General features: G+C 32.5%; 1 protein-coding gene across 1 annotated transcript in view; it reads right to left on the bottom strand.

Moving 5' to 3' along the window:
- The window catches only part of GYS2 (glycogen synthase 2), a 60,632-nt gene that overhangs the window by 7,063 nt on the left and 29,855 nt on the right, over nt 1-23,714 (bottom strand). The window contains exons 6-14 of the mRNA XM_052001131.1: nt 20,638-20,755; nt 19,033-19,153; nt 15,890-15,996; nt 10,704-10,763; nt 9,826-9,904; nt 7,729-7,842; nt 6,976-7,102; nt 2,468-2,563; nt 954-1,117 (exon numbers count right to left, since the gene is read on the bottom strand). Of these exons, the coding sequence (XP_051857091.1) occupies nt 954-1,117; nt 2,468-2,563; nt 6,976-7,102; nt 7,729-7,842; nt 9,826-9,904; nt 10,704-10,763; nt 15,890-15,996; nt 19,033-19,153; nt 20,638-20,755 (986 nt within the window). The remainder of the gene's footprint in view (nt 1-953; nt 1,118-2,467; nt 2,564-6,975; nt 7,103-7,728; nt 7,843-9,825; nt 9,905-10,703; nt 10,764-15,889; nt 15,997-19,032; nt 19,154-20,637; nt 20,756-23,714) is intronic.

The following is a 23,714-nucleotide window of genomic DNA, read 5'->3' as shown; positions in this document are numbered from 1 at the left end:
AATTTATTTAGCCATTCTCTGATTGACAAGCATCAACTCATATTCTAATTTTTTGGTACCACAAAAAGAGCTGCTACAAACATTTTTGCACATGTGAATCCTTTTCCCTTTTTAAAGATTTTCTTGGATACAAACCCAGTAACTGTCCTGGGTTTTAATCATTTCTATGCCTGCTTCAGGTAGATCAAAGAAAGAGGTCATGAGAGTTGGAATTAAGATGTCATTGTATTCAAAGAAGAACAGCTGGAAGGAGTCAAGGTAAAAAAAAATACTCAGAGCCAACTATTGAATTTAATTGGGAAGAGAGAGACTAACTGATACCTGGAGGTCCAAAGGTAACAGCAACAAAGATCAGGCAAAATGGAGTGAATTTTAAAAGAAATGAAGTGTCTGCTGGATTACAATGTCAGATGAAGAGACTGAAAGTAGAAATGGAAAACAAGGAGTATCCAAACTTTCTCTCTTGGACCAGTATGATAGACAAGTGAGAAAAAAATGCTTAAAGAAGATGCTAAAAGATAGTTTGTCTTCAGGGGAAAGATAGGTTTCAGAAAAGACATAAAGAACATGAAAGAAAGAAATCTTAGGATGAATGGGAAGTTTGTTAACAATACAGAATTCCAGTGTAAAGGTAAAGCAAAGAGGATAAGAACTAGAAACAAATGTGACTGAGTTAGTTGTGCAGTAAGGATGGCAGTCAGCATCTTCCCCCTTCAGCACACCAGATGCAGATTCCTCACAGACCTACACTGATCCCATGTTAAAGCTTGACATCTCCTCAGGCACACTCACCTGGGACAGTACAGACCAGCATAGAGGTAAAGCCTGGGATCCCAAAAGGTGATAACTAGAGTGAGAGAGTGGGTTGATCAAGGGAAAGACCCTGCACCATTTTTGTGCCTAAAAAAGGCTCTGACAGCTTAAATGTAGTTCAAAATCTAATGTTCACTTACCCTGCCTAAGTATTTCCAGTCCAGCAGATCAGAAAGTCTCTCAGTTCTGTTTCTCTGGATAATTCTCTGGCGACGAGATTGTTTGCAGAATCCATATAGAAACTGAGTAAGCTGATTGCAGGACTCATCTGGTGAGCAGAATCTCCGATCAACAATGTAAATACCTGAAGGACATAAAGGCAAAACACTGATAAAATTCAGTTTTTTTTTTTTTTTTTTTTTGGTGAAGTAAGCTTTCTCTTTGCTTTCCTTTCTTTTTCCTTCTTCCCCTTATACCCTAATTATATTATTCTCTTCCTTCTTCTTTCCCTAAGATTACCACTTATTTTCCTTTTTGCGTATCCCAAACCCCTTTCTCTATGTTCTTTGGTGGGGTACTTATTTAATGGGAAAACACATTTAAATAACACATTGATAACTTTAATAGAGTAGTACTGGTAATCCAAATTAATGTGAGCTAACAAGAAGGCAAACTTGCTCCTATTTAAATAATTTATTCCTTAGAGCAGGAGTTCTCATTTTGGGGTCTATGAACCTGTTTTCAAAAATGTTTTGATTAGTATTTCAATATAACTGCTTTCCTTGGTAATCTCATGTACTTTATTTTATACATTTAAAAACATTTTTCTAAAAAGAGGTAGCAGATCATAGACTTCACTAAATGTCTGAAAGGCTCATGATACACAAAAGGTTAAGAATAAGGCTTTAGAGCCTCTCTCTTGGGGAAAAAAAAAGAAAAAACTCTACTATCCTTTTTGGAAATATATTTAAAAGCCAAATCAAGGATAAAATCAGTAATAATACATTTTTATCAATTTACTCAAATTCTCCCCACCACCATCACCACACATACTTTGGTTATTTTAATACTGATTCTGAACAGTAGAGGGCAAAGCTGATACATAGAAAGAAAAGGAAGGTAATTTAGTGATCATCTAATTTTCTTAATTTTACTAAAGAGATGAAGTCCTAGAAAGGCTATTTTTCTGAAACTTACAGAAGCAGGAAGTGGCAGCACAAGGATTCAAACCCACAACTCCCAAGTCCAAATTCAATAAGCTTTCCACCACATTTCTCTGCCCATTCTAATGATAATGGCCTACTTGGGATATTGAGACATATCATTAAGACTTAAAACCTTGTCTTATCTATAGCAACAGACTGAATCTATTTTTCATTTAAACCAGGAATATAAATATTAATTAAATGTGTTCTTCATTCTATAGACTCAGATATACAAACCAAAAACAGGTCAAGAGAGAGAATGAGTGAGGGAGTCAGAGAAAGACAGAAGCAAAGAGAGAGAAACAAAGACATAGAGAAACAGAGAGCAAAAGAGAAACAGAGAGAGAGATTGAGAGAGATGATAGAGGGATTCACAGATAGATGATAGACATGAATAAATGAATAGATGAAAAGATAGATAAAGATAGTAATTTCATCAAATATATGTATGTATATACACATATTTAATCCATCTTGTCCTAGGTTTAGATGAATAAATAAAATCTTACCATAAGCAGCTGGGTCAGTTACGTGTTCCTGCATGAAACAGCCAAAGCCAGATAGGTTTGTTGTCACACTAGGAATGCCCATCACTGTGCACTCAGCTGTCAATAGACAGGGAAAATTTTATACTTAGAAAAAATTATCCATTGTAGACAATAAACCATAGTTTTCATCTAGCTAATAACAAAAAAAAAATTCTGATCTAAATAGGAATGGTGGTTAACATTTTCCTTCATCTAGAATGCATTAACTTACTTATATTCTACATAGACCTAATCCTAGGTCTAAAAAGTATATTTTTTTAGCATTCCCTGTCCTTGGCTGTCACCCTTTCCCATTCCACAAGCACCAGAAGACTGAAGTTTGTTCCTTTTTGTCCTAATCAAAGCCAGAAAAAATTTAATGATTTTTTTTTTTTACATTTAAACTGTAAAATATTCATGACTTGGTGTTACCCTATCTCTTACAAATACAATTTTAATTTTAATAGAAATCAAAGTTTTAACTTCAAGTAATGGATATCTAACCATTTTCATCTTCACTACCAAAGAACCTTGTAGAATAACCCTCAGTTTGTTTGGTAAATCTAAATGTCATCTGAACCCAGAATACATAAAATAATTGTGTAAAGAATAGAGTGAAGATGTTAATTTTGGTAAAGTGTAAGATTGGATTTTTTTTAATCTTGGTTAATTACATTTAGATAGAAAAACAATATAGCACAATTTTGTTTATACATTATTTCTGAAACAGACCTCCATTTATTTATATGAGAGCAAATCAAAATTAAGGCAGCTAAGTGGTTCAGTGTAAAGAGCCAGCCCTAGAGTCAAAAGGACCAGAGTTCAAATTTGAACACATAGGTACTAGCTGTGTGACCCAGGCATGTCACTTAACACTATTTGCCTCAGTTCCTCAAATGTAAAATGAGATGGAGAAGGAAACAGAAAACCATTTTAGTATCTTTGCCAAGAAATCCTCAAAATGAGGTCACAACGAAGCAGACAGAATTAACGCAACTCAACAACAAAACAAAGTTATTAAAAAATTATTTTTATTAGTTGTATGTTTTGCAGTCTTAAGTCTATGAAGATATGTGATATGTTCATAGAAAATGTACATTTCAACCAAGATAGAAGTTGCATATCATTAAGATTTCTTTGTTCTATAGAAGCAAATATATGAACCAAAAAAGAGGCTTAAAAGAGAATTAAATTTCTTTGAGTCTTAGGTTTTTGTAAAAATGTACTTCTCTTCAGATTAAAAATAAAAATAGGGGAGACTGAACTAAGGTACTAAGAAAACTAATTAATATTTCTGAGTTTCCTGGGAGAGGATTACACAGCATAATTATCAATACATTAAATTTTTTGAAAAATATATAGCTAATTCATAAAGAGGGAAAATGTGGTTAATAAAATTCAAGATAATTTGTTAATTATTTTAGATTAGAAACAGATTGTAAAAGTCCAAGAATTAGTCATAGGGCAAAATTTTAGGTTAAGGTTAAGGAGAGAGAAGTTTAGCCTTCCTATAACCCCTAAAACTCAAAACACTTAGATAATCTTTACTTTGTCTCGCAGTAAAAATATGTGTGTGTATGTAATATACATATATATGTATATATATTTTTTCTGTCTATATAATCAACAGATAATTAGACAATACATTCATTAAAATCAGGCTCTTGTGTTTTATTATATATTCCCAAGCATAACACAGAAACCTATATATGTAAAATACATTATAATAAAATTAGTTTACATATTTGTTCACACGCATATGTTTGGACCATAAAAATATATTACTTAAAGGATCATTTTTAATAAGTTACACGTTTCCTTCATATTCAATGATTAATTTTGAGAAATATAAGGATATTATGATAAATGAAAAACCAAAATATCTGTTAATATAAATTAAAAGGAAAATAAGGTATTACAAATTGCTTTAAGAAATTTATGTGGAATATTCAACAGTAACTAATTTCATGTGCCAATATAAACCATTCAAAAATGAAACTAAATTCACTGAAGCTGAACTAATGTGAACAGTTCTTTGACTTCTTTTAGGGGACAGAAAGTCAATTGAATAGGTTACTGAAACCTACATATCAGTAATCCTCTTTACTCTCTCAAGAACCTGAAATTTTGTTTTTGTTTTTTTTTGGGGGGAGGGTAGTTTTCAAACACTGATTAACTTGCTTCTTAGAAGAAAACTGAACAGTGAGATTATATTCTAAGTCCATTTATAAAGGTCAACAATTTTTTTACCCTTTCTATTGCAGAGGCAGAAAGGCCTTTCACTCTGCATTTTATACTTCTTTGGACATTAGTATTCACTTTTTTAAAAGACAAGTTTTCACAAACTAAAAATACTGAAGATTTTTAAAATTCTTCATTGCTTTTGTCAAACCTGCTGTCCACAGTTCCCCAACCTCTGCCTTCCCTTTATCTGGGTCTTTATGTGGTTGTTATTCAGTCATTTCATAGAATCTGATTTTTTTATTGGGCGTTCCTTAGCAAAGGCTCTAGAATTGTTTGCCATTTTGTTCTCCAGATCATTTTATAGATGAGGAAACCATGCAAACAGAATTCTGTGACTTGTAAATTTCTGAGGCCAGCTTTGAACTCTGGCCTAGCACTCTATCCACAATATCATCTAGCTAACCTACTTTGCCTTAACTGGATCTAGAATTAATAATTTCACAAGTATTATTGTGTTACAAAGATATAATAGTTCCTTTGCTAATTGATTTTAAAATTGATTTTTTTTCCTGAAACTTCTTCCTTTAAAATAACAAAGGAAATGATTTCTAAACAAATAAAGAAGTATATTTCTGGTTATCAGACCAAAAAGCCATTATTTTCTTTGCTTTAGATATGAAATTAATTTTTTGTCTTTTAATTAGACATCATAGCTCCAGCTAAAAAGTGAGCTATCTTGGTGATAAAGGTAACAGTGCTACTGGATCCCTGAAAAAGCAATGAAGTAACGGCATCAAGAATAGACTGTGGAAAAGAACAATTCCTATATGGTTATAAGATGTACCATTGCATCATGTTGCTATGTTTCACTTAAAAGTATATACTCTAGAAGTTATTTTAGGGAACAGTATAAACAATTATTTATTATTTTTTAATCCTTCTCATTTTTTTCATTGAAAATACTAAGAGGTTGAAAAGGATATGTATATATTTCTACATGTAGAAAATGGGTTTTTAATCTGTGATCCATAAACTTTTTTAAAAAAAATCTTGATAGCTATATTTCAATATAATTGGTTTCCTTAGTAATCCTACATGATTTGTTTTATGTATTTAAAGGCATTCTGAAAAGGGATGCATAGGGTTCTCTTGACTGGCAAAGGGGCCAATGAACCACAAAAAAAGCTAAACTTCCCTCCCCTAACATAGAGGAAGATAGGTATCGATGGATAAGTGGATTGCATTTAGAGTAAGGAATTCCTAGGTTCAAATCCTGTCTCAGACATTTATTAGCTATGTACTTTTCTCTGCTTCCTCATCTTAAAGGGAATAGTTAAAATATTTACCTTTTGGGGCTTATTGTGAGAATTAAAAGGTAATTCATGTAAAATACTCTATAAATTTTAAAGCGCTATTTAAATGTTATTATTATTATTATTTACAGTCAGTAATTATCCATAGTAATGGATGAAACTAGAAATGCATAAAATAGTGAATGCAATTATCCCTTCGATATTATGGGGATTAGAGTATGGCACCCAGAGATATAGAAAATCTGCATGAAATTTTTTATCCCCTTTTTTATATTAAAGAAAAAGTCTGAGTTATCATGGTATTAAAAGATAAAATATATTATCAGGCCTATATCTTATGCATTTCAGTTTCTAAACAAAGGCCAGCAAAGAAAAATATTTTGTTCTGATTCTATCTTATCTTTTTTTTTTCCCCTGAGCCATTTGGGGTTAAGTGACTTACCCAGGGTCACCCAGCCAGAAAGTGTTAAGTGTCTGACATCAGATTTGAACTCAGGTCCTCCTGACTTCGGAGCTAGTGCTCTATCCACACCCCCACCTAGCTTCCCTAACAGTATTGTCCTCTTTCCTCTGCCTTCACTTCCAGGTCAATCTTATTCTCTTTTTTAAGCCCACAAACTAATTGAAAATTGAGTATAAATCTGATGCTATTTAAAAAATAGTAATAATAAAGCACCTTGGTACAAGCTATATGTCATTGATTACATATTATTTTTAAAAATATTTTGCTACCTTTTTTTTTAATATCACCTTAATTTCTGATAATATCCCATTCATCTTTCTGAATCAGCAAGCCATCTCTTATAACAGAAATTTTAAAGGCAAGATTCCCCCCTCCAAAAAAAAAAAAAAAAAAAAAAAAAGCATTTAAGGAAAGTCAACTGACATGTAAATCATTTGACAGTACATTTTCAACATGCATCCATATGCATGTGCATTCATACACACACATACACATGCACATACACATATATCTCTATAAATAATACCAACCGGGAGTATAACCCCAGGGTTCATAGTATGATGGAAATACTCCAAGATGGCAGCCTCTGACGAATTCGTCATAATCCATAGGTAATAATGGACTTGTTGAGGAAAGGAATTCTGGATGTAAAATCACCTGGTTAAGAAAAACTCACATGAGAAAAAAAAAAAAAAAGGAAGGAAGAAATTAAAGTAAAAAGATATCTTGTTGTTTTATGATCAAATAATGTAATATGCAAAACCTTCTCTTTAACTGTTAGCATTTTTTTTTTTACAATGTGGCCTCCTCTTACCTTTCTAGCCTTATTATTCACTTTCTCTGGCTTCCTGCTATTCCTCATATTTGGCATTCCATTTGCAGTGTACTGCCTCCTCCCTGGACCTCTTCGAATCCTTGGTTTTCCTTAAAACTCACCTTAAGGACTACCTACTACATGATTCTAATTCATTTAGCTTTATGTTCACATTTATATAGCTATTATGTTCTATGTATATATTGTATGTAAGAGTTTTCTTCCTTGTAGAACATAAGCTTCTAAAGGGAAAAAGTTATTTCATTTTTTGTCTTTGTATTTCCAGCACCATAGAACCTAGGACACTGTGGTCCTTTAATAAAAACTTGTTATGGATTATTTTAATTCATTGGCAATCATTTTTATAGAAGGTGTAAAAGACTAGATTAATGGAAATGTGCTTCCAATAGGGAGATCTGTGAATGGGAATTAAATTTTCTAAAACATAAATCAGAACAATTAGCTCTACCTTGACTCTGTCTGTCCGGCTATTGAAAAGTCCAATCCTCCGGATGGTACTGAGGATGGGATCCGTGGAATCATCAATCATGTTGTGAGTAGTCACTGGAGGCAAACTTTGTCGCTAAAGGTATAGGATAAAGAAAAAATTGTGTTAAAGATAATCTATGTATGATTGGAATCAGCAATAACTGATTATCAGCCTTTTAATAGTATCCATTTATTAGCTTTACTAAGTACTTTTCTCATAACTAGGAAGGTTATAGAAATAATCTTTCCACTGTGCAAATGAAAATGTTGAAGTTGAGCAGTGAAGGGATTTGATCAGTCACAAAGGGCACTTGAAGCCAGACCTTTTGATTCAGATTACAATTTCACCCACTATATATATACCCATGCTGTCCTTCCTGTCATGATTTTGTCCTTTCAGAGAAGTCATATTGGATTTACATCCCCGAAAAAAAATCCTATGGAGAACATAGCAGACTATTATTGAAAGGGATCATTTGATATATTCTGTGTATAAAGGCTCATGAAAGAAATGAGAAGAGTGAAGATTTCAATCAAGGATCTCAAAAGAGAAAGGAAATTGGCCATAGAATAGCAAGCTGCTCAAGAACAGTGTCTGACATTTCAAGCCACTAAACAGAAGGTTTTCTCTTTTCCATGTTGCAGAAGTTTTCTTAGCTACAGCTCCATAATCTCAGATCCAGTGCTTTGATCCAAGTCTTCCAGCTCCTAGAGCATCTGAGTTGCTCATAGTCCTTTGTTCTTTCCTAGGTTCCTGCCTTTTGCTGAAGTAGTGGCACTAAGTGTCAAAAGAGTGGACTCACAAGTCTGGTTTTCCTGTTTAACTAGTTTTAAAAATCTACATTGATAAAGCTGGTTGTGAGCAGTGGTTGGCGAATTTCATCAGGTCCTAGAAACCAGAATGTGGCTATGGGGTGCTACATTATGGGGAGTTGATTAGAGGAGAAATAGACAAACAGATACAGAGATAGATAGATAGATAGATAGATAGATAGATAGATAGATAAATGGATGGGTGGATGGATAGATAGATGGATGGATAGATGGATAAGAATTTTGTGGCTTTTATTTCTTCAGCAAAACTTATGAGTATTTTGTCAAACTGGAGCTATTTACCCGAGCAATTAAAGGCCCAATTAAAGACTCTCCTTTTTCATCATCCCCCCATAAACAATCAAAAAGATTCCCCTCCATTTAAACTGGAGTTTAGCAATCTAAGTTTTACTGTAACCATTGTAAGGTCAAACAACGCTTGAAATTTGTTCTGATTCTTTTTGCTGGTGACAATGTTGAATTGCCATATGATATGCACATTTGAAAGATAACTCTGAATGTGCTGTTTTTGTAGAACTGATATTCATTTTCATTGTATTTTATATAAACTTTAAAAAAACAATCTGTATACAGTAGATTCATGATTTCATACAGAATTCTCTTTTCTTGTATATTGGAATGTTTGTTTTGTTGATAATTGTTAAGTTCCTAATAAAAATATAAAAAAGAAAATTACATTTTAAAATCTTTATGTTCAGTAGTGAGGCTTTGTATAGACCCAATAAACAACCCCCAAATTATGGTTTCTTTAAAGTTTGTGCCAAATTCAGGCACATATAGTACCAGGCAGTATAGTGCCAGGCACAAATTGTGCCAAATTTGTCACATATAGTGACAAACCAGAAAATTGCTTAATGGAGGATTGGTTAATGGTAATGGTTAATGGTAAAGTTTATCCTTAGAGTATATTTTACATAATCCTTAGATTATACATTCATTTATATAAGGAGAATATTTAGTTCCTTCATTACATAAATGTGGTAATATATGAGGTGTGCCATACTATCACATTCAAATTCCTAGTACCTCTTAAATTCAATCATTTCAAAATTACATATAAATAAATAAATACACACACACACACACACACACACACACACATATATATATATATATATACATGTGTATATAGATATGGATATATATGATATAAGATTTTAAACCTCTTATATTTTAAAATACCCATTTTTATTCTGGTTCAAATTACTAACCTGAAACAAGGAAAATCTTTTTTCTTTTTTACCTGAGTGGAAAAGATGGCTCTTTTCATAATTGTCACATCATCTCGATCCAAGATCTTGTTCAAATCAGGAATTTCTCCTCTACAGAGGAAATATGAAAAATAAAGCAAACTGATACTAACTTAAAACAATTCCCAATTAAGAATTTGCAAAAGGTATGAAGGAATTATCTTTCAACAAAACTGGTTCCCATATACAAAGCATTGTAATCTATTTGACTATCTATATAAGAGACATTTAAAATTAACTTTCAGTCATTATTTCTGGCACACTTCACTAGAGTATTATTTGCTGAAGTTCTATCTGCCCCACACAGAGTTTTCTGTGATTATCCCTAGTTTAAATTGGACTGGTAACAACAAATTATTCATTCACCCTACATCTATCAATATTTATTCAAACTACCACCTTTACCATAAATTAACTAAAAGAGAAGCTTCTCTACGTAGTTATTTACAAAGACCTCAGACTACAGATCAGTCTACCCTGTAAAAACCTTCACAAAACCAAGGATGATTTAGAATTTGATTGCATAATGACTTCACATTTATAATGGATATCAGATTGTTTACCTTTTCCACACATTAGGGAGGGTCTATATAGAGAGAATTTGGAACCCAAAATTAAAAAAAAAAAGGAATATTGTTTTAAAATAACTTGGTTGCATGTTTAAAGGTCATTTTAATTTAGGTTTCTAAAGAAAATTCGTTCTGTTTATATCAAATTGTGGATATATGTATCCTGGTTATCTAACCTATCACATGTTTACAAAAGTCTTCAAACAAGGTATAATATAGTTCTTATATTATAACATATATTCTGAATATAAATTATTTTTAAAAGCCTAAAATGTTTGAAACAATACGCTCAGAGTGCCCACCTTAGTAGTGCATCATAGAGTTTCTTTCCAAACTTTTCTTTCACTGAATTTGCTGTATCCCTGTTTAAAATAAAATATTTTAAAATTAATTTTTGTTTTCACAGTTTTTCTTATTTAAACTTTTGAATACTATGAAAAAAAAACCATTATTTTACTTTCTTTGAAAATATACCGACAGTCTCCTTATTGGGAAATAGCAAATTGTAGTGTATAAATGCAATGAAACATTATCATTCTATAAAAGGCAAGTAGGAAGACATCTATGGACTGATTCAGAGGAGGTATTTGGATTCAGAAACTTCAAAGAAGAAAAAACAAATGTGTTTTTTTTTAGGGGGGGAATTAAAATGAATATTTTTAAATGAAAAAGAAGAATTTGTATTGATAACAGAGGATTAAGACTAACTCTTCCTATTTTCTATAGCGCTTCCCATTATTTGCATCCTCATCTAATCTCCAGTCTTCTGGAAATATCATATCTAACTATTCCAAACTGTTAAGAATTTAGACAAAGTTTTATATAAAACTGTAATTTTAACTTCCATTAATTAATTCAGGAATTCAAATATATGCACATATATACATACATTTCTGTGTGTGCATATATTAAAATGTGGACATAAAAATGAACAAGTAAAATGAAAGAAAAATGGATCGTAAATGATTACAATTTACATAGTTCCTTTGTTTAATGATTCTTAACACCAATTCAAAAATGTATATCTTGACTTTTGCATGCTAACACACATATACTATCTTCTTTTGGTGATTCCTTTTTTTTTTTTTTTTTTTTTTTTTTTTTTGCTTTTTCGGTGAATTTGATATGAACACATTGCTGTTATTGTCTTTAAGTAGATAATTGTAATGAGTACAAGTTATTCCACTTATCTTATTTGGTATCACTTCATATAAGTCTTCCCACATTTCTAGTAACACCATATTTTGTTGCTTCTTAAAGGCACAATAACATCTCCTTAAATTTCTAACATAATGCTTTTACTCAGTCATTCTCCAATTATTTGACACCTACTTTTTGCTATTACAAAACAGAGTTACTAAGAATGGTTTTATGTAGATGTGTCTTTTTCCTTCCTGACAATAAATTACTTGGGGATATAATCTGTTAGTATTTCTGGGTCAAAGGATTATGCACATTTTTGTGACAATTATTGTGTAATTCTATTTTGCTTTCTAAAAACATTGGACAATTTCTCAACACCTATGGAGTATTGTGCCAGTTGTCACCAAAACTCTGTCAATTAAAAATTTTAAACCTCAATACTTTTAAAATGTCTATTGTTCAATGCACTGTATTAAGTACTAGAAATACAAATACTAGATACAAATCAGTTCCTGCTTTCAAGGAGCTTGCATTTTATTGGAAGGATGAGATATGTATAAAAAATAAATCCAAAATGTGCCAGCGTAATAAAAAAAATATATTTCAAAAGGAAGATAACACAACTTTGGGGATTAGGAAAGGTTTAAGGAAGGAGCTTCATCTGAAGTATATTTTGATATATACCTCAAGTCAGGGATGCTGAAATAGAAGGAAGCAAGAATACATTATAGACATGGAGAATCACTTATGCAAAGTCTCAAAAGCAGAGAATGGAAGTTCACTGTATAGAAAACAATTAGAACCTGGTCAATTTGATCTTCTAGAACAGTATTATGAAGGATAGTAAGCAGAATGAGAATGGAAATAAAGTAGGTTGGAGGAGTTGGAAAGACAGAGTATAGAGGCAATTGAAACTATATTGAGTATTTTGTACAATTTATTACTCAAGAGGAAATAGGGAACCATTGAAGAATATGAGTAGCCAAGTGATGAGGTCGGGTCTGAGTTTTAGAATATCAATTTGGCAGTTGACTAGAGGATAGATTGGAAAGGGAAAATTTTGGAGGCAATGGGATCAATGAGGAGGCTACTATAATAAAGCTGTATAAGAGATAATGATAGCCTGAAATAGGGTAGAAATTGAAGATCAAGTCTACCATTCTCCATCTATCCACCCACCAACCTGGTGTGTGGGACTGTGACCTTGCCCAAATTAAAATTAGCGACTCTCAAGGTAAAAAGCAAAAAAGAATTTGTTACAATCCCCCCCTCCCCCCAGAAAAGGGTAACTCCTAACAGAGAGGAGTACAAAACACAAACTGTATATAGATTCTAATGTAGACATCTCACTTCTGACCTTTTCTCCCATTGTCTGGGGAGTCCGGTTCACACTCTAATATAACTATCTACCCCAGAACAAAGAATCTATCATACTCTAAAGTCATTTATAATAGAGTCACTATCATACTCTACTGTATTAGATATTTAAATGCTAATGAAAAGGTCAGGAAGAGTGACTGGAGGAGAATGTAAGTTTATAATAATCAATCACCAGCACTTTTAGCTCAATAAAGTCTCAAGTCACAATTAAGACATAGATTGAGATCACATTCTTATGAGAGATTTTCATTCAATTTTTCCCATTCACTGGCTACAAAAGAAATTTAGTTGTTCTTTCAAATTGTAGATAGTCACTTTTTTACTTGTTGAGGGAGGAAAGTCATAAATAACTCTAAGGTTGTTTAAGCAACAAATGACACTGGCAAACTATGAAAAGGCAGACTAAGTTACTATGTACTATGAGGTTTGGTAAGAAGTACTTCCTTCTACCTCCTTTTGTGAAGAAATAGTTTTCTTTTAACTCTTTCCCTATTTGGGGCAGAGTATTCTTTCCTCTTAGTTACCAAATAGTAGTTGCCCACAAAAATAGCAATGAAAACCGTGTTCAGATTTTCCATTATAAATGTGTAATGAGTAAAATTAGGAAATTGAACTCAGTCGTGAAGTTTTTTTCCAGCTCTGGCATTCTTAGCAGTCCACAAAGACAAATAAGACTATCTTATTATAAGAGTTTTCTTCCAAGATTACAGGGAGAAGAAGGTGATTGTATAATTAGGGAACCTTGTTAATCTACAGCATATTTAGATGATCTCAACTGATGTAAAATTTAATCTAAATAATCAGTTTTTCTGCCTGATGCTTAATTTTCAGAGTTGTTATGAGACCAAATGAAATAATATTTTTAAAATGTTTAACATGATGTTTAGAACATTTAGTCACCTAATAAATGCTTATTTCCTTCCTTCCAATCTATAATAATTGTTTTATTTTTAAATGATAATGTTTAATTTTACATTTAAAGTTTTTTTTTAAGTGACTATCCATAGCTTGAAAGTGAAACTCAGTTGTATTTTGCCCTCCTGTAGTCAGCTTAAAAGGTGGATAGATAATGTTAGACTTTGAGGCCAGAATTGAACACCAGCTAGAATTTATTATACTAAATTTTACTATTAGGGATAGAACTGAAGGCCAGCAGGATTGATAGGGTTGAGTTTTCCAGTAGCATTCTGAAATAGAAGAGCAGGAATTATCCAGAATTTTTTTCTTGAGCTTATTTGTATATCATCTAGTTTCCCTTTTTCTTATAGAAACATTCAGAGATGCTATGAAAAATAAAAATATACATTTTAATCTTCAAAAAATCATTCCTAATTTAGCCATTCTCGGGTAAGGCCCAGTTTTTTTTTTTTGTTTTTTTTTTTTTTTACTTAAATCATATTCCAGATTTTTCTTTTCTTTTCCCAAATTAGCCTATGTAGCTAAAACTGGGGTTCCTTGACACATTGTTCTTAACTATTTGTTAAATCCTTTTTTAAAATTAAAATCAATGAAATTAGTTTAATAAATTGTGCCTGGTGAGTTGAATTTGAGATTTTTTTCTTATGCACAGAATGAATTTTATCCATCTATAGGTGGATTTAAACTTCATACTTTTGGAAGATATTCTTATGCTATTTCTTGAAAATGGTAGTTGGGCTCTTTACTCTGATATTTTCCTCTTAATCTGATGACTCAAGCTTTCTCTGAACTGTTTTTTTTAAATAACTTTTTATTGACAGAACCCATGAATGGTAATTTTTTACAGCATTATCCCTTGCACTCACTTCTGTTCCGATTTTTTCCCTCCCTCCCTCCACCCCCTCCCCCAGATGGCAAGCAGTCCTTTACATGTTGAATAGGTTACAATATATCCTAGATACAATATATGTGTGCAGAACCAAACAGTTTTCTTGTTACACAGGGAGAATTGGATTCAGAAGTATAAATAACCTGGGAAGAAAAACAAAAATGCAAGCAGTTTATAGTCATTTCCCAGTGTTCTTTCTTTGGGTGTAGCTGCTTCTGTCCATCCTTGATCAATTGAAACTGAATTAGCTCTCTTTATCGAAGAGATCCACTTCCATCAGAATACATCCTCAAACAGTATCCTTGTTGAGGTATATAATGATCTCCTGGTTCTGTTCATTTCACTTAGCATGAACTGTTTTCTAACACTATAATCTCTTCTAGATGCTTTTTCCTAGTTGAGATATCCTTTTGCCAAAAAGGATTTGAATCCCAAAATGAAAATTTTATTTCTTATCAATTCCATGTTTTTAGTCCATATTTACTACCACTTTCTCCATATTGATGATCTTCATTATTAATTTTTCTTGGTCTGTTTCTATAGATACTAATTCTTATACATTACTAATTGATATTTTTCTTTGATCTTTTTTATCAGATTTTAAAAAATATTTCATTCTTTTAAAGTATCAATTTTATAAGAAACCCAATTTAATATATATTATACTAAATCCAGCTCTTTTCTGGGTCATGTTTGAAGTAATTTATTATTTTTCCTTCTAGAAGGATTTTTCTATCTTTAATATTACTGCATTGGAGATTTTATTTTTTATCTCCTTGTTCATTTTCTTGTTTTTTATTATTTCTTTCTTTGAAGTGTTTTCTGAAGTTCTTTGGTAGTTCCATTTACCTGTCTATTTTCCTGTGGGCACATTGAAGAGTTGTATTCCTTCCAAACTTCTCATTCTACCATGCTGCCAGAAACAATTTAATCAATTTTTAAAGAAGTATCTCACAAAATGTCTCCAGGCAGTCTATTCCAGCCATAAATAGCCATAATTCAGTAAAATGCATCAACTAAGCAAAGCTCAAGTGGAATTCATTCCTTAATAACCTTGAACCACAAAAGGTATACTCAAGAATATGTAGTATAGAACAATTTTTAAAAGAAAATCTTTTCAGGCTTAGAACTCAAGAACATTAACAAGAACAATGTTACCATAGTTGCTTTCTCACTGCTTGCCCTTTCAAGGTTTCCACATTGAAATTATTTGTCTTGGCAGGCATAATAAAAAACACCACAACTGTGACATCACTTTTGTGTACCTGACAAAAGAAAAAGCAACAAGAAGTGCCAACTGTTAAAGATAAAATACAAAGTATAGCAAATTGATTTGAATCCCTAGAAAATAGAATTTATATTTCAACCAGTTAAATAGCAAAGATCCTCATTTACAATCCATAGTCTCTAATTTCCTAGCCAAATGTAAGCCCTCTTTCACCTTTTGAGTTTTCCTTTCATAGATCACTTTAGTGATGGCTTTTTTTCCCTTCCAAGTTGGCTTTTCACCTTATAATTTTATAAGATGAGAAGTGGAAAAAATAAGGGATTAGAACATTATCACCAATTTTTATAGCTTCAATATTAGTTGAACCTCCTATATAGACTCTGCTTTAATTAATTAAGTATCTTTATCAACTGGTGCTTCTCCTGTCTTATTGTTAGCAAACTCACTTCTTGATACTCTATTCCTAAGATTCAGAGTCACAAAGCAAAAAAAAAAAAAAAAAATCTTTTTATGTCAGCTTTTCTCTCCCAATTTTCACCAATATGGCTCATTCCTATTTCTCCCTGGTCACTATTCTCCTTTGCTCTCTCCTTTTATTGTGCTGTCTGATACAACTTCTTATCATTAACAAATTCCCCATTATCATACATCTCTTCTTGCATTCTCTAGCTTTTTATTGCTTCCTGGATTGACAAAAAGAAAGTTTTCTCCAGAATGCACCTCATTCCTTGTTACAGTTTCAGGTGCAAGTTTTTTTTTTTTCCTTTCATGTGCCAAAAACTAAAATAAAGGAAGAGTCAACTTATTGCTTCCTCTTCACTAGAATTCCCAATCCTATTTCTGGTATGATCAATCTGTATTACCTTGTCCATTTCCTCATGATAAAATCATCCATGAGCTTTTGGGTAGGCTTCTCTTCCTATTCAAATATGCCTGGATTACTATTTTCATTTATTTACCCTCTCACATTTGGAGATTTAAATACTTAAGTTTCTATCTTTTAGATCTTCTTAGTCTTCTAGTTAATCAGCCTCCTCAATTATCATAACCTATATCTCAATTCTACCTTAGCCACTCATTTGACTGAGTACATGTTAGAATTCACCATCATCCCAAACTATTCTATCTTCATGATCTTGATTCCCCTTTTCTGATCATAATTTTCTGTTCTTCAATTTCTCCCTCTGTCTCATCTCTCCTTGCATCTCTCTTTTATCCCTACTGTGATCTCCAAATCTTTTCTGTTCTTCCAATCTATTATCTTTAGTCTAACATCACTTTTCTCTCTTCATGGTCTTGATGTTATCAAGAAAAAGTAAGTCATCTTCTACCCTTGAATCCCTCTCCCACCTTCTCCTTCCATTATTCCTTCCCTACAAATTCTCTTCCCCGGAACACCTCATCATCCATTATTCTCACCATCCATTATCTTCACTTCAGCTCATGAGCTACTGAACACTTCTAGAAAAAAATCCCACTACTGTACTGAGAAGGTCCACTACAAATTTACTTTTTAAAAAATCTCAACTAAATCATGATTGATAAATGGCAATCCTTTTACTTTTTCCGTGATTTAATCTGTACTACATCCTTTGCATTGACTGTCCAATATTTCTTCTTTCTCAAGTCATCAATGCAACGCCAACCCATTTTTATCTGAGTGATTCAAGTAATCATTTTATTGAGAAAATTGAGAGTTCTATCACTTTTCTTTCTGTACAGTTCAAGACTTTTTACCCATCCTTTCCATCTTTGTTCTTGAATATTTTCTTCCCCAGGCCCACTGAACATTTCCTCATTCATATCTTTAATCTCAACATCTATTTCCTTTCTCATTGTTTTTTTTTTTTTTAAGAATGCAGAAAGTATTCAGATGGAAGTAAAGTGGTCAGTGATAATGAAAACTACAGATGTTAAAAATGATAAGAACGAAGAACAACAAGAACTTAAAACTTAAAAAAAAAAAGTCACCAGACTTAGAATATTTAGTATTTTGGTCATTAAAAGGATGAGACAAATAAGATAAGAATTTGAGGATATGGCAGCATCGAGTAAAAATATTTTGAGAGTTAAGGCCTGAGTATGTTTGTAGGCAATAAGAATAGAATAGATTTGCCATGGCATGGTTCCCCAGGTGAGAAAGGGAAAAGGATATATTCAGAAACAAACTTGATATGACTTTAAAAAATTCAAGATATATAGGATTTTGATGTGTTTTAACTTTCTATACTTGGTTTTATTGGTTGCATGTTTTGTAGTTGTGTTTAGTACAGAAACTTTACATGCCAGTCAATAACCTAATAATCATTTGTTAAGTGCCTACTATGTACAAGCAGGCAATTAGATGGTCCAGTGGATAGAGTGTCTGGATTGAAGTTAGAAAGACACATCTTTCTAAGTTCAAATCTGACCTGAGATCCTTACTAGCTATGTGATGCTGGGCAAGTCACTTACCCTATTTACATCTTTTTTTTTTTTTTTTATCTGTAAAATAAACTGAAGAAGGAAATGGAAAACCACTCCAGGATGTTTGTCAAGAAAATCTTAAATAAGATCATAAAGAAATGGATGTGACTGAAATGACTGAACAATAACTCTGTACTTGGCACTGTGCTAAGCAATGGGAATATAAAGAAAAACAAAAGACAAGCACTGACTCCAAAGAGCTCACAGTTTAAAGGGGAAGACAACATGCAAGAAACTACAAATAAGTGGTACACAGGAATAATAGAAAATTATCGACATTATGAGGGAAGGCACTAGAATTAAAAACAATTGGGACAGCTTCCTTTAGAATATGCTTGTCCTAAATATGACTCAATATAACTTTGAAGAGTATCTGTCAAGTACAAGCAAGAATTTTTTCAATGGAAGGTAAATATTCAAATAGATAATGTGACCTTTTAAATAAATAACCTGAAATGTCGAATCAGAATTAAAGTATGATTCTCCTAGTTGACTAATTTTTTAATTTTCATGAAAACTCTATTGATAGTCACTCTACTCATCTAGAAAAACAGATAGTGTTACCCATAAGTACTGTGCCATATCTCAGAACCCAGAGCTTTCTTACCCGTAAGAGGAAGTTTAGTCTGGATAAAGCTTCTAAGAAGATGTCAGCTCCTTTGTTTGAAAATTCATATCTCCCCGCAATGAAAAGGAATAAGGTCTTTTCAAGGTCAAAATCAAGATGACTGAAATGAAACAAAATAATAAAATATATTTATATGGAGCTGGGAAATAACCTAACTAGTATCCATTTCTCTTATAATTTCGTTTTAGATTCTTAGTATCTTTCAGAAAGATTTGTCATCCTAATGGAAGTCTCTTGGCACATTTTTTTTTTCTGAACTATTAATGTTGGAGTACAAAGAATTCAGTCAAAAACTCTTAAAATGAATCCCAGAGGATTTGACAGTGATTTAATTCTGAGTTAAATACAAGTTGTTTTCCACCCATAAACATTCTACTATGGTTAGGAAGGGTATTGTGGCAGAAGGATAAAAAATCCCTACTTTATAATGGAATTCATTAAGAGATCCATTTAACATCTATTTATTTTACAAATGATAGAAAAAGCAAAGGAGACCCTTTTTTGTTGAATTTTCTTTTCTTTTCTTTTTTTTTTTTGGGGGGGGGGGGAGCGCGTCTTGGAGATCCAGAATTGAAATTTATACCAATTAGTGTTGGATTAAATATAGTTTTCTATAAATATATTGCCTATAACTCAGTAGTTTACAGTGAGTCAGTCATCAGTTTATGTGTATAACTTTCCTTCAAGTCTTGCCTCTAATACATACTTTGCGTCTTTGGTGCATTTAATCTCAATTTCCTAGACAACTTTCTAAGACTTTAAGTTGAAGAACAATTGACTATCTGTATTGGTAGAAGGAGTTTTCTAACCAGGAACTCCCTAGAGCCATGAAATCATGTCTCTAGACCAAATGAAATATATCCTATGTGGATAAAAAGAATAGATTAGTGGGAAAGTGTGGAACTCTGATTTTTCATCTATCATTATGATCCTGTTTTCTGTGTGCTAGATATCTATTAAAGTTCATGTGCTGATTTGAGGTACAGAAAGCATACTGATACAATAGGGAAAGTATTAACACTTGGAGTTTGAAAACCTGAGTTCAAATCTTAGCTCTACTATTTGCTACCTGTGAGACCTAGATACATGAGTTTCTTAATCTGTAAAGTAAATAGATTGAAATGAGATGTTTGAGTCCAGTTCCAATGCTTTTTATTGAAGTGAACCATCAACACTCAGAGAGAGAGGACTGTGGGAACTGAGTGTGGATCATAACATAGCATTTTTACTCTTTTTGTTTTTGTTTCCTTTCTTATTTTTTTCTTTTTGATCTGATTTATCTTATGCAGAATGATAATTGTATAAATACGTATACATATATTGGATTTAACATATATATTTTAACATGTTTAACATATATTGGATTATTTGCCATCTAGGGGAAAGGTGGGGGGAAGAAAGGAAAAATTTAGAACACAAGGTTTTGCAAAGATCAATGTTGAAAAGTTATCAATGTATATGTTTTGAAAATAAAAAAAAAAAAGGTAATCAAATTAAAAAAAAAAAAAGTGAGCAGATTGAACTGAATGATTTCTATGGCCTCTTCTAGTTCCAAGAGTTCTGATCCTGTTTCCAAATACATACCCATAGAAATGACCACGAACAAAATCCTGGATCCTGGACTTGTACAAAGCATGCAAATTTTGAAACTCATGCACAGCTGAAAATTTCTTAATGTTCAGGCCATTTGGAGTAACAACATCTGGAAAAGCAGAGTGATTCAGGGGAATTTAAGGTAATTATGTGACAATAGTGTGATGTTAACCCAAAATGATTTTAGACTATATTAACAGAAGCATAACATCCAAAGAGAGAAGGTGATAGTCCTGCTATATTCGACCCTAGTTAGTCTCCATCTAGAATCCCATATTTAGGTTTCAGTGTGACAGTAGCTTTGAGAGGCCACTGATAAACTTAATAAGATCGCTCAGTTGAAGTTATTGAAAATGTTTAACTTGAAGAAGGAAAGACTGAAGCAAAATTATGTTGTCTTCAAGTATATGAAAGATTGTCAAGTAGAGATGTATTAGACTTGTATTGATTGGCCTAAGAGAGTAGAATGAGGAGCAGTGAAAATTGCAAGGAACTGGATTTCAATTCAACATAAAAAAAAAAAAATTCTAACAATTCAAGATGTCATCACATAGAATGTACATTTCAGGAAATAGTAGACCCACTCTCATTGGGAGTTATCAAATAAAGACTCTATGACACTTGATAAGTACAGATTTCTAATTAGATATAGGTAAGTTTAAGCAACCTCTAAGATTCCTTCTGATTCTGAGATTCTGTAATCCTCATGAAACAGAAAAGCCTTTGTTTCTCTTGATTACAAATTCAACATATTTCCCATTACCTATTTTTGCTTCAACCAAATCTTGAAAAAGACAAAGAATTCTGAAAGAGGACAGTAGGGAGTACATTTCTGGTATGCATATAATCTATACAATATAAATAGGTGAGATATGGGATTCATAGTCGAGGGAAAGCTAACAGATAGACTCCTTATACTGAAAGATAGTACAAGAGAAAAATACAAAATGAGCTAGTGGGAGCCAGACTATGAAGATCTTTAAGGGCCAAAGTGAAGAGTATTTGATTTATCCTAGAAACAATAGAGTCATGGAAGTTTCTTAAGAAGGATAAAAATACTGTCAGTGAACAGGGGAGTGATGTGGTCAGAATGTCGGAGGTCCAATTAAAATATTACTGCAACATGTGAGAGTGAAGAGAAATTGAAATAAAGCAATGGTCATGTGAAAGCAAAGAAGGGAATAGATATGAGAGAAATTATAGAGGCTGAAAAAAAAAAAAACCCAACAGCAACGAGTTGACAATTGATTGGATATAGCAAATTAGGGAGATAGAAGAGTCCAAAATGTTGCTAAAGTTCTAGTCTCTGTGATTCCAAAAGTGCTCTCAACAGGAACTAGAAAATTTAAAGAAGTAAGAGGTAGAGTAAGATAATTTTATTTTTATGTTGATTTTGAGATATCTTTGGTCCATCCAATTCAAGACATAAAAAGAGCAGTTGGTGATGAGGAACTGGAGGTCTGGAGAGGGATTAAAGCTAAATATGTTTTTCGAGCAGTCAATACAAATTGATGATATTACTGAAAAAAGGTAGAGAGAAAAGAAATAGGTTTCAGGACAGAATCTTGGAGGCCTCTCTGGTTAAATAATAGCACATGGAGAATAATCTATCAGAGAAACTTGAGGAATAAATAGAAGGAAGATTTAGGCCTGATACAATTTCAGAAGATCTAAAGAAAGACCCAGGGCTGGGGATTAATCTCTCTGAAGTGCAAACCCCTCTGGGATAGCTCAGCAGAAAAGTCAAATAGGGAGCCCGCAGGATAGCTGGGTATGACTCGAGCTTCTGCAGGAGCCAGAGAAACTTTCACTGCCAGGACTGTTTGTCAAGTTGGGGTTTGAGTCAGGAAAGACTGAAGGAACCTCGGCTGATTGGGAATTCCAGACCCAGCTGTGCTGTTGAGACAAGGCACTTAGAGAAAAGGAATGTGCACCAGGAGAGTACAAAGGCAGTGGGGCAGGGACACTGTTGACTGTGGTCACTTGCAGGAAGGTGGATTCTTGGTTTGAGGTGCCTGGTCCGAGTGGAGAACTGAAGGGAAGCTTGACATATGATCCCCCACCCCACACTTAAAAGTGATTACACTAATACTTCTTTTAAAAAAAAATGAATCAGCAAAGAAGAACCCCATCATTGAAACATATTATATACATACTCCAAGTAAGACTGGGGTTAATTTTAATTTAAAAAAAGCTTTTATGCCAAAAGAGTTCCCTGCCCAGAGAAAATTTATAGAAGAAATCAAAAAAGAATTTTAAAATTAAATGAGAGACATTGAGGGAAACCTTAAAAAACTAAAACTAAAAAATAAAAACTATCCAAAAATAAGAAACTTATGGGGGGGGGGGAGTTAAGCAACTAGAAAAAAAGTACAGAGTCTTGAAGATTAAAATAATTTTTTGAAAATTATAATTGGGCAAGGGGAAGCCAGTGAAGCTATGAGAGAGCAAGAAATAACAAAACAGATTATAAAGAATGAGAAAATAGAAAGAAATGTGAAGCATCTTATAAGAAAAATAACAGATCTAGAGAACAGATTGTGAAGAGAAAACATAATAATTGGACTACCAGAAAGTTGTGACCAAAAAGAGAATCTTGACACAATAAGGAGGAAATAATTCAAGAAAATTGTCCTGGAGTGAAAGAACATGAAGGGAAAGTAGGAATAGAAAAAAAAGAAAAACACTGGTCATTTCAAATAGATCCTTTCACACAGGAATACTATTGCCAAATTTCAAAAAATACCAGATCAAAAAGAAAATTTTGCATTAAACAAGAAAAAAAAATTCAAATATGGTGCAGCTATTGTATAAGACTTAGCAGCAGCTACAATAAAAGATCGCAGGTCCTGGAATCATATCTACAGACAAGCAAAAGAACTAGGCCTGCAACCAAAAATATCATTTCCAGCAAAAGTAGCTATAATTTTGAATGAAAAAAAAAAAAGGATTTTAATGAACTTGTGGATTTTCAGGATTTTTTATCAACCAAACCTGAATTTAACATATAAGAGTCAGTATGAAAAATCACTTTGGAGGAACTTTACATAAGCATATAGATTAAACAT

The sequence above is a fragment of the Antechinus flavipes genome, chromosome 5 (genome assembly GCF_016432865.1).
Source record: "Antechinus flavipes isolate AdamAnt ecotype Samford, QLD, Australia chromosome 5, AdamAnt_v2, whole genome shotgun sequence".
NCBI lineage: Eukaryota > Metazoa > Chordata > Mammalia > Dasyuromorphia > Dasyuridae > Antechinus > Antechinus flavipes.
Note: the sequence above shows the minus strand (reverse complement) of the source record. Positions and strands in the feature narration are given on the sequence as shown.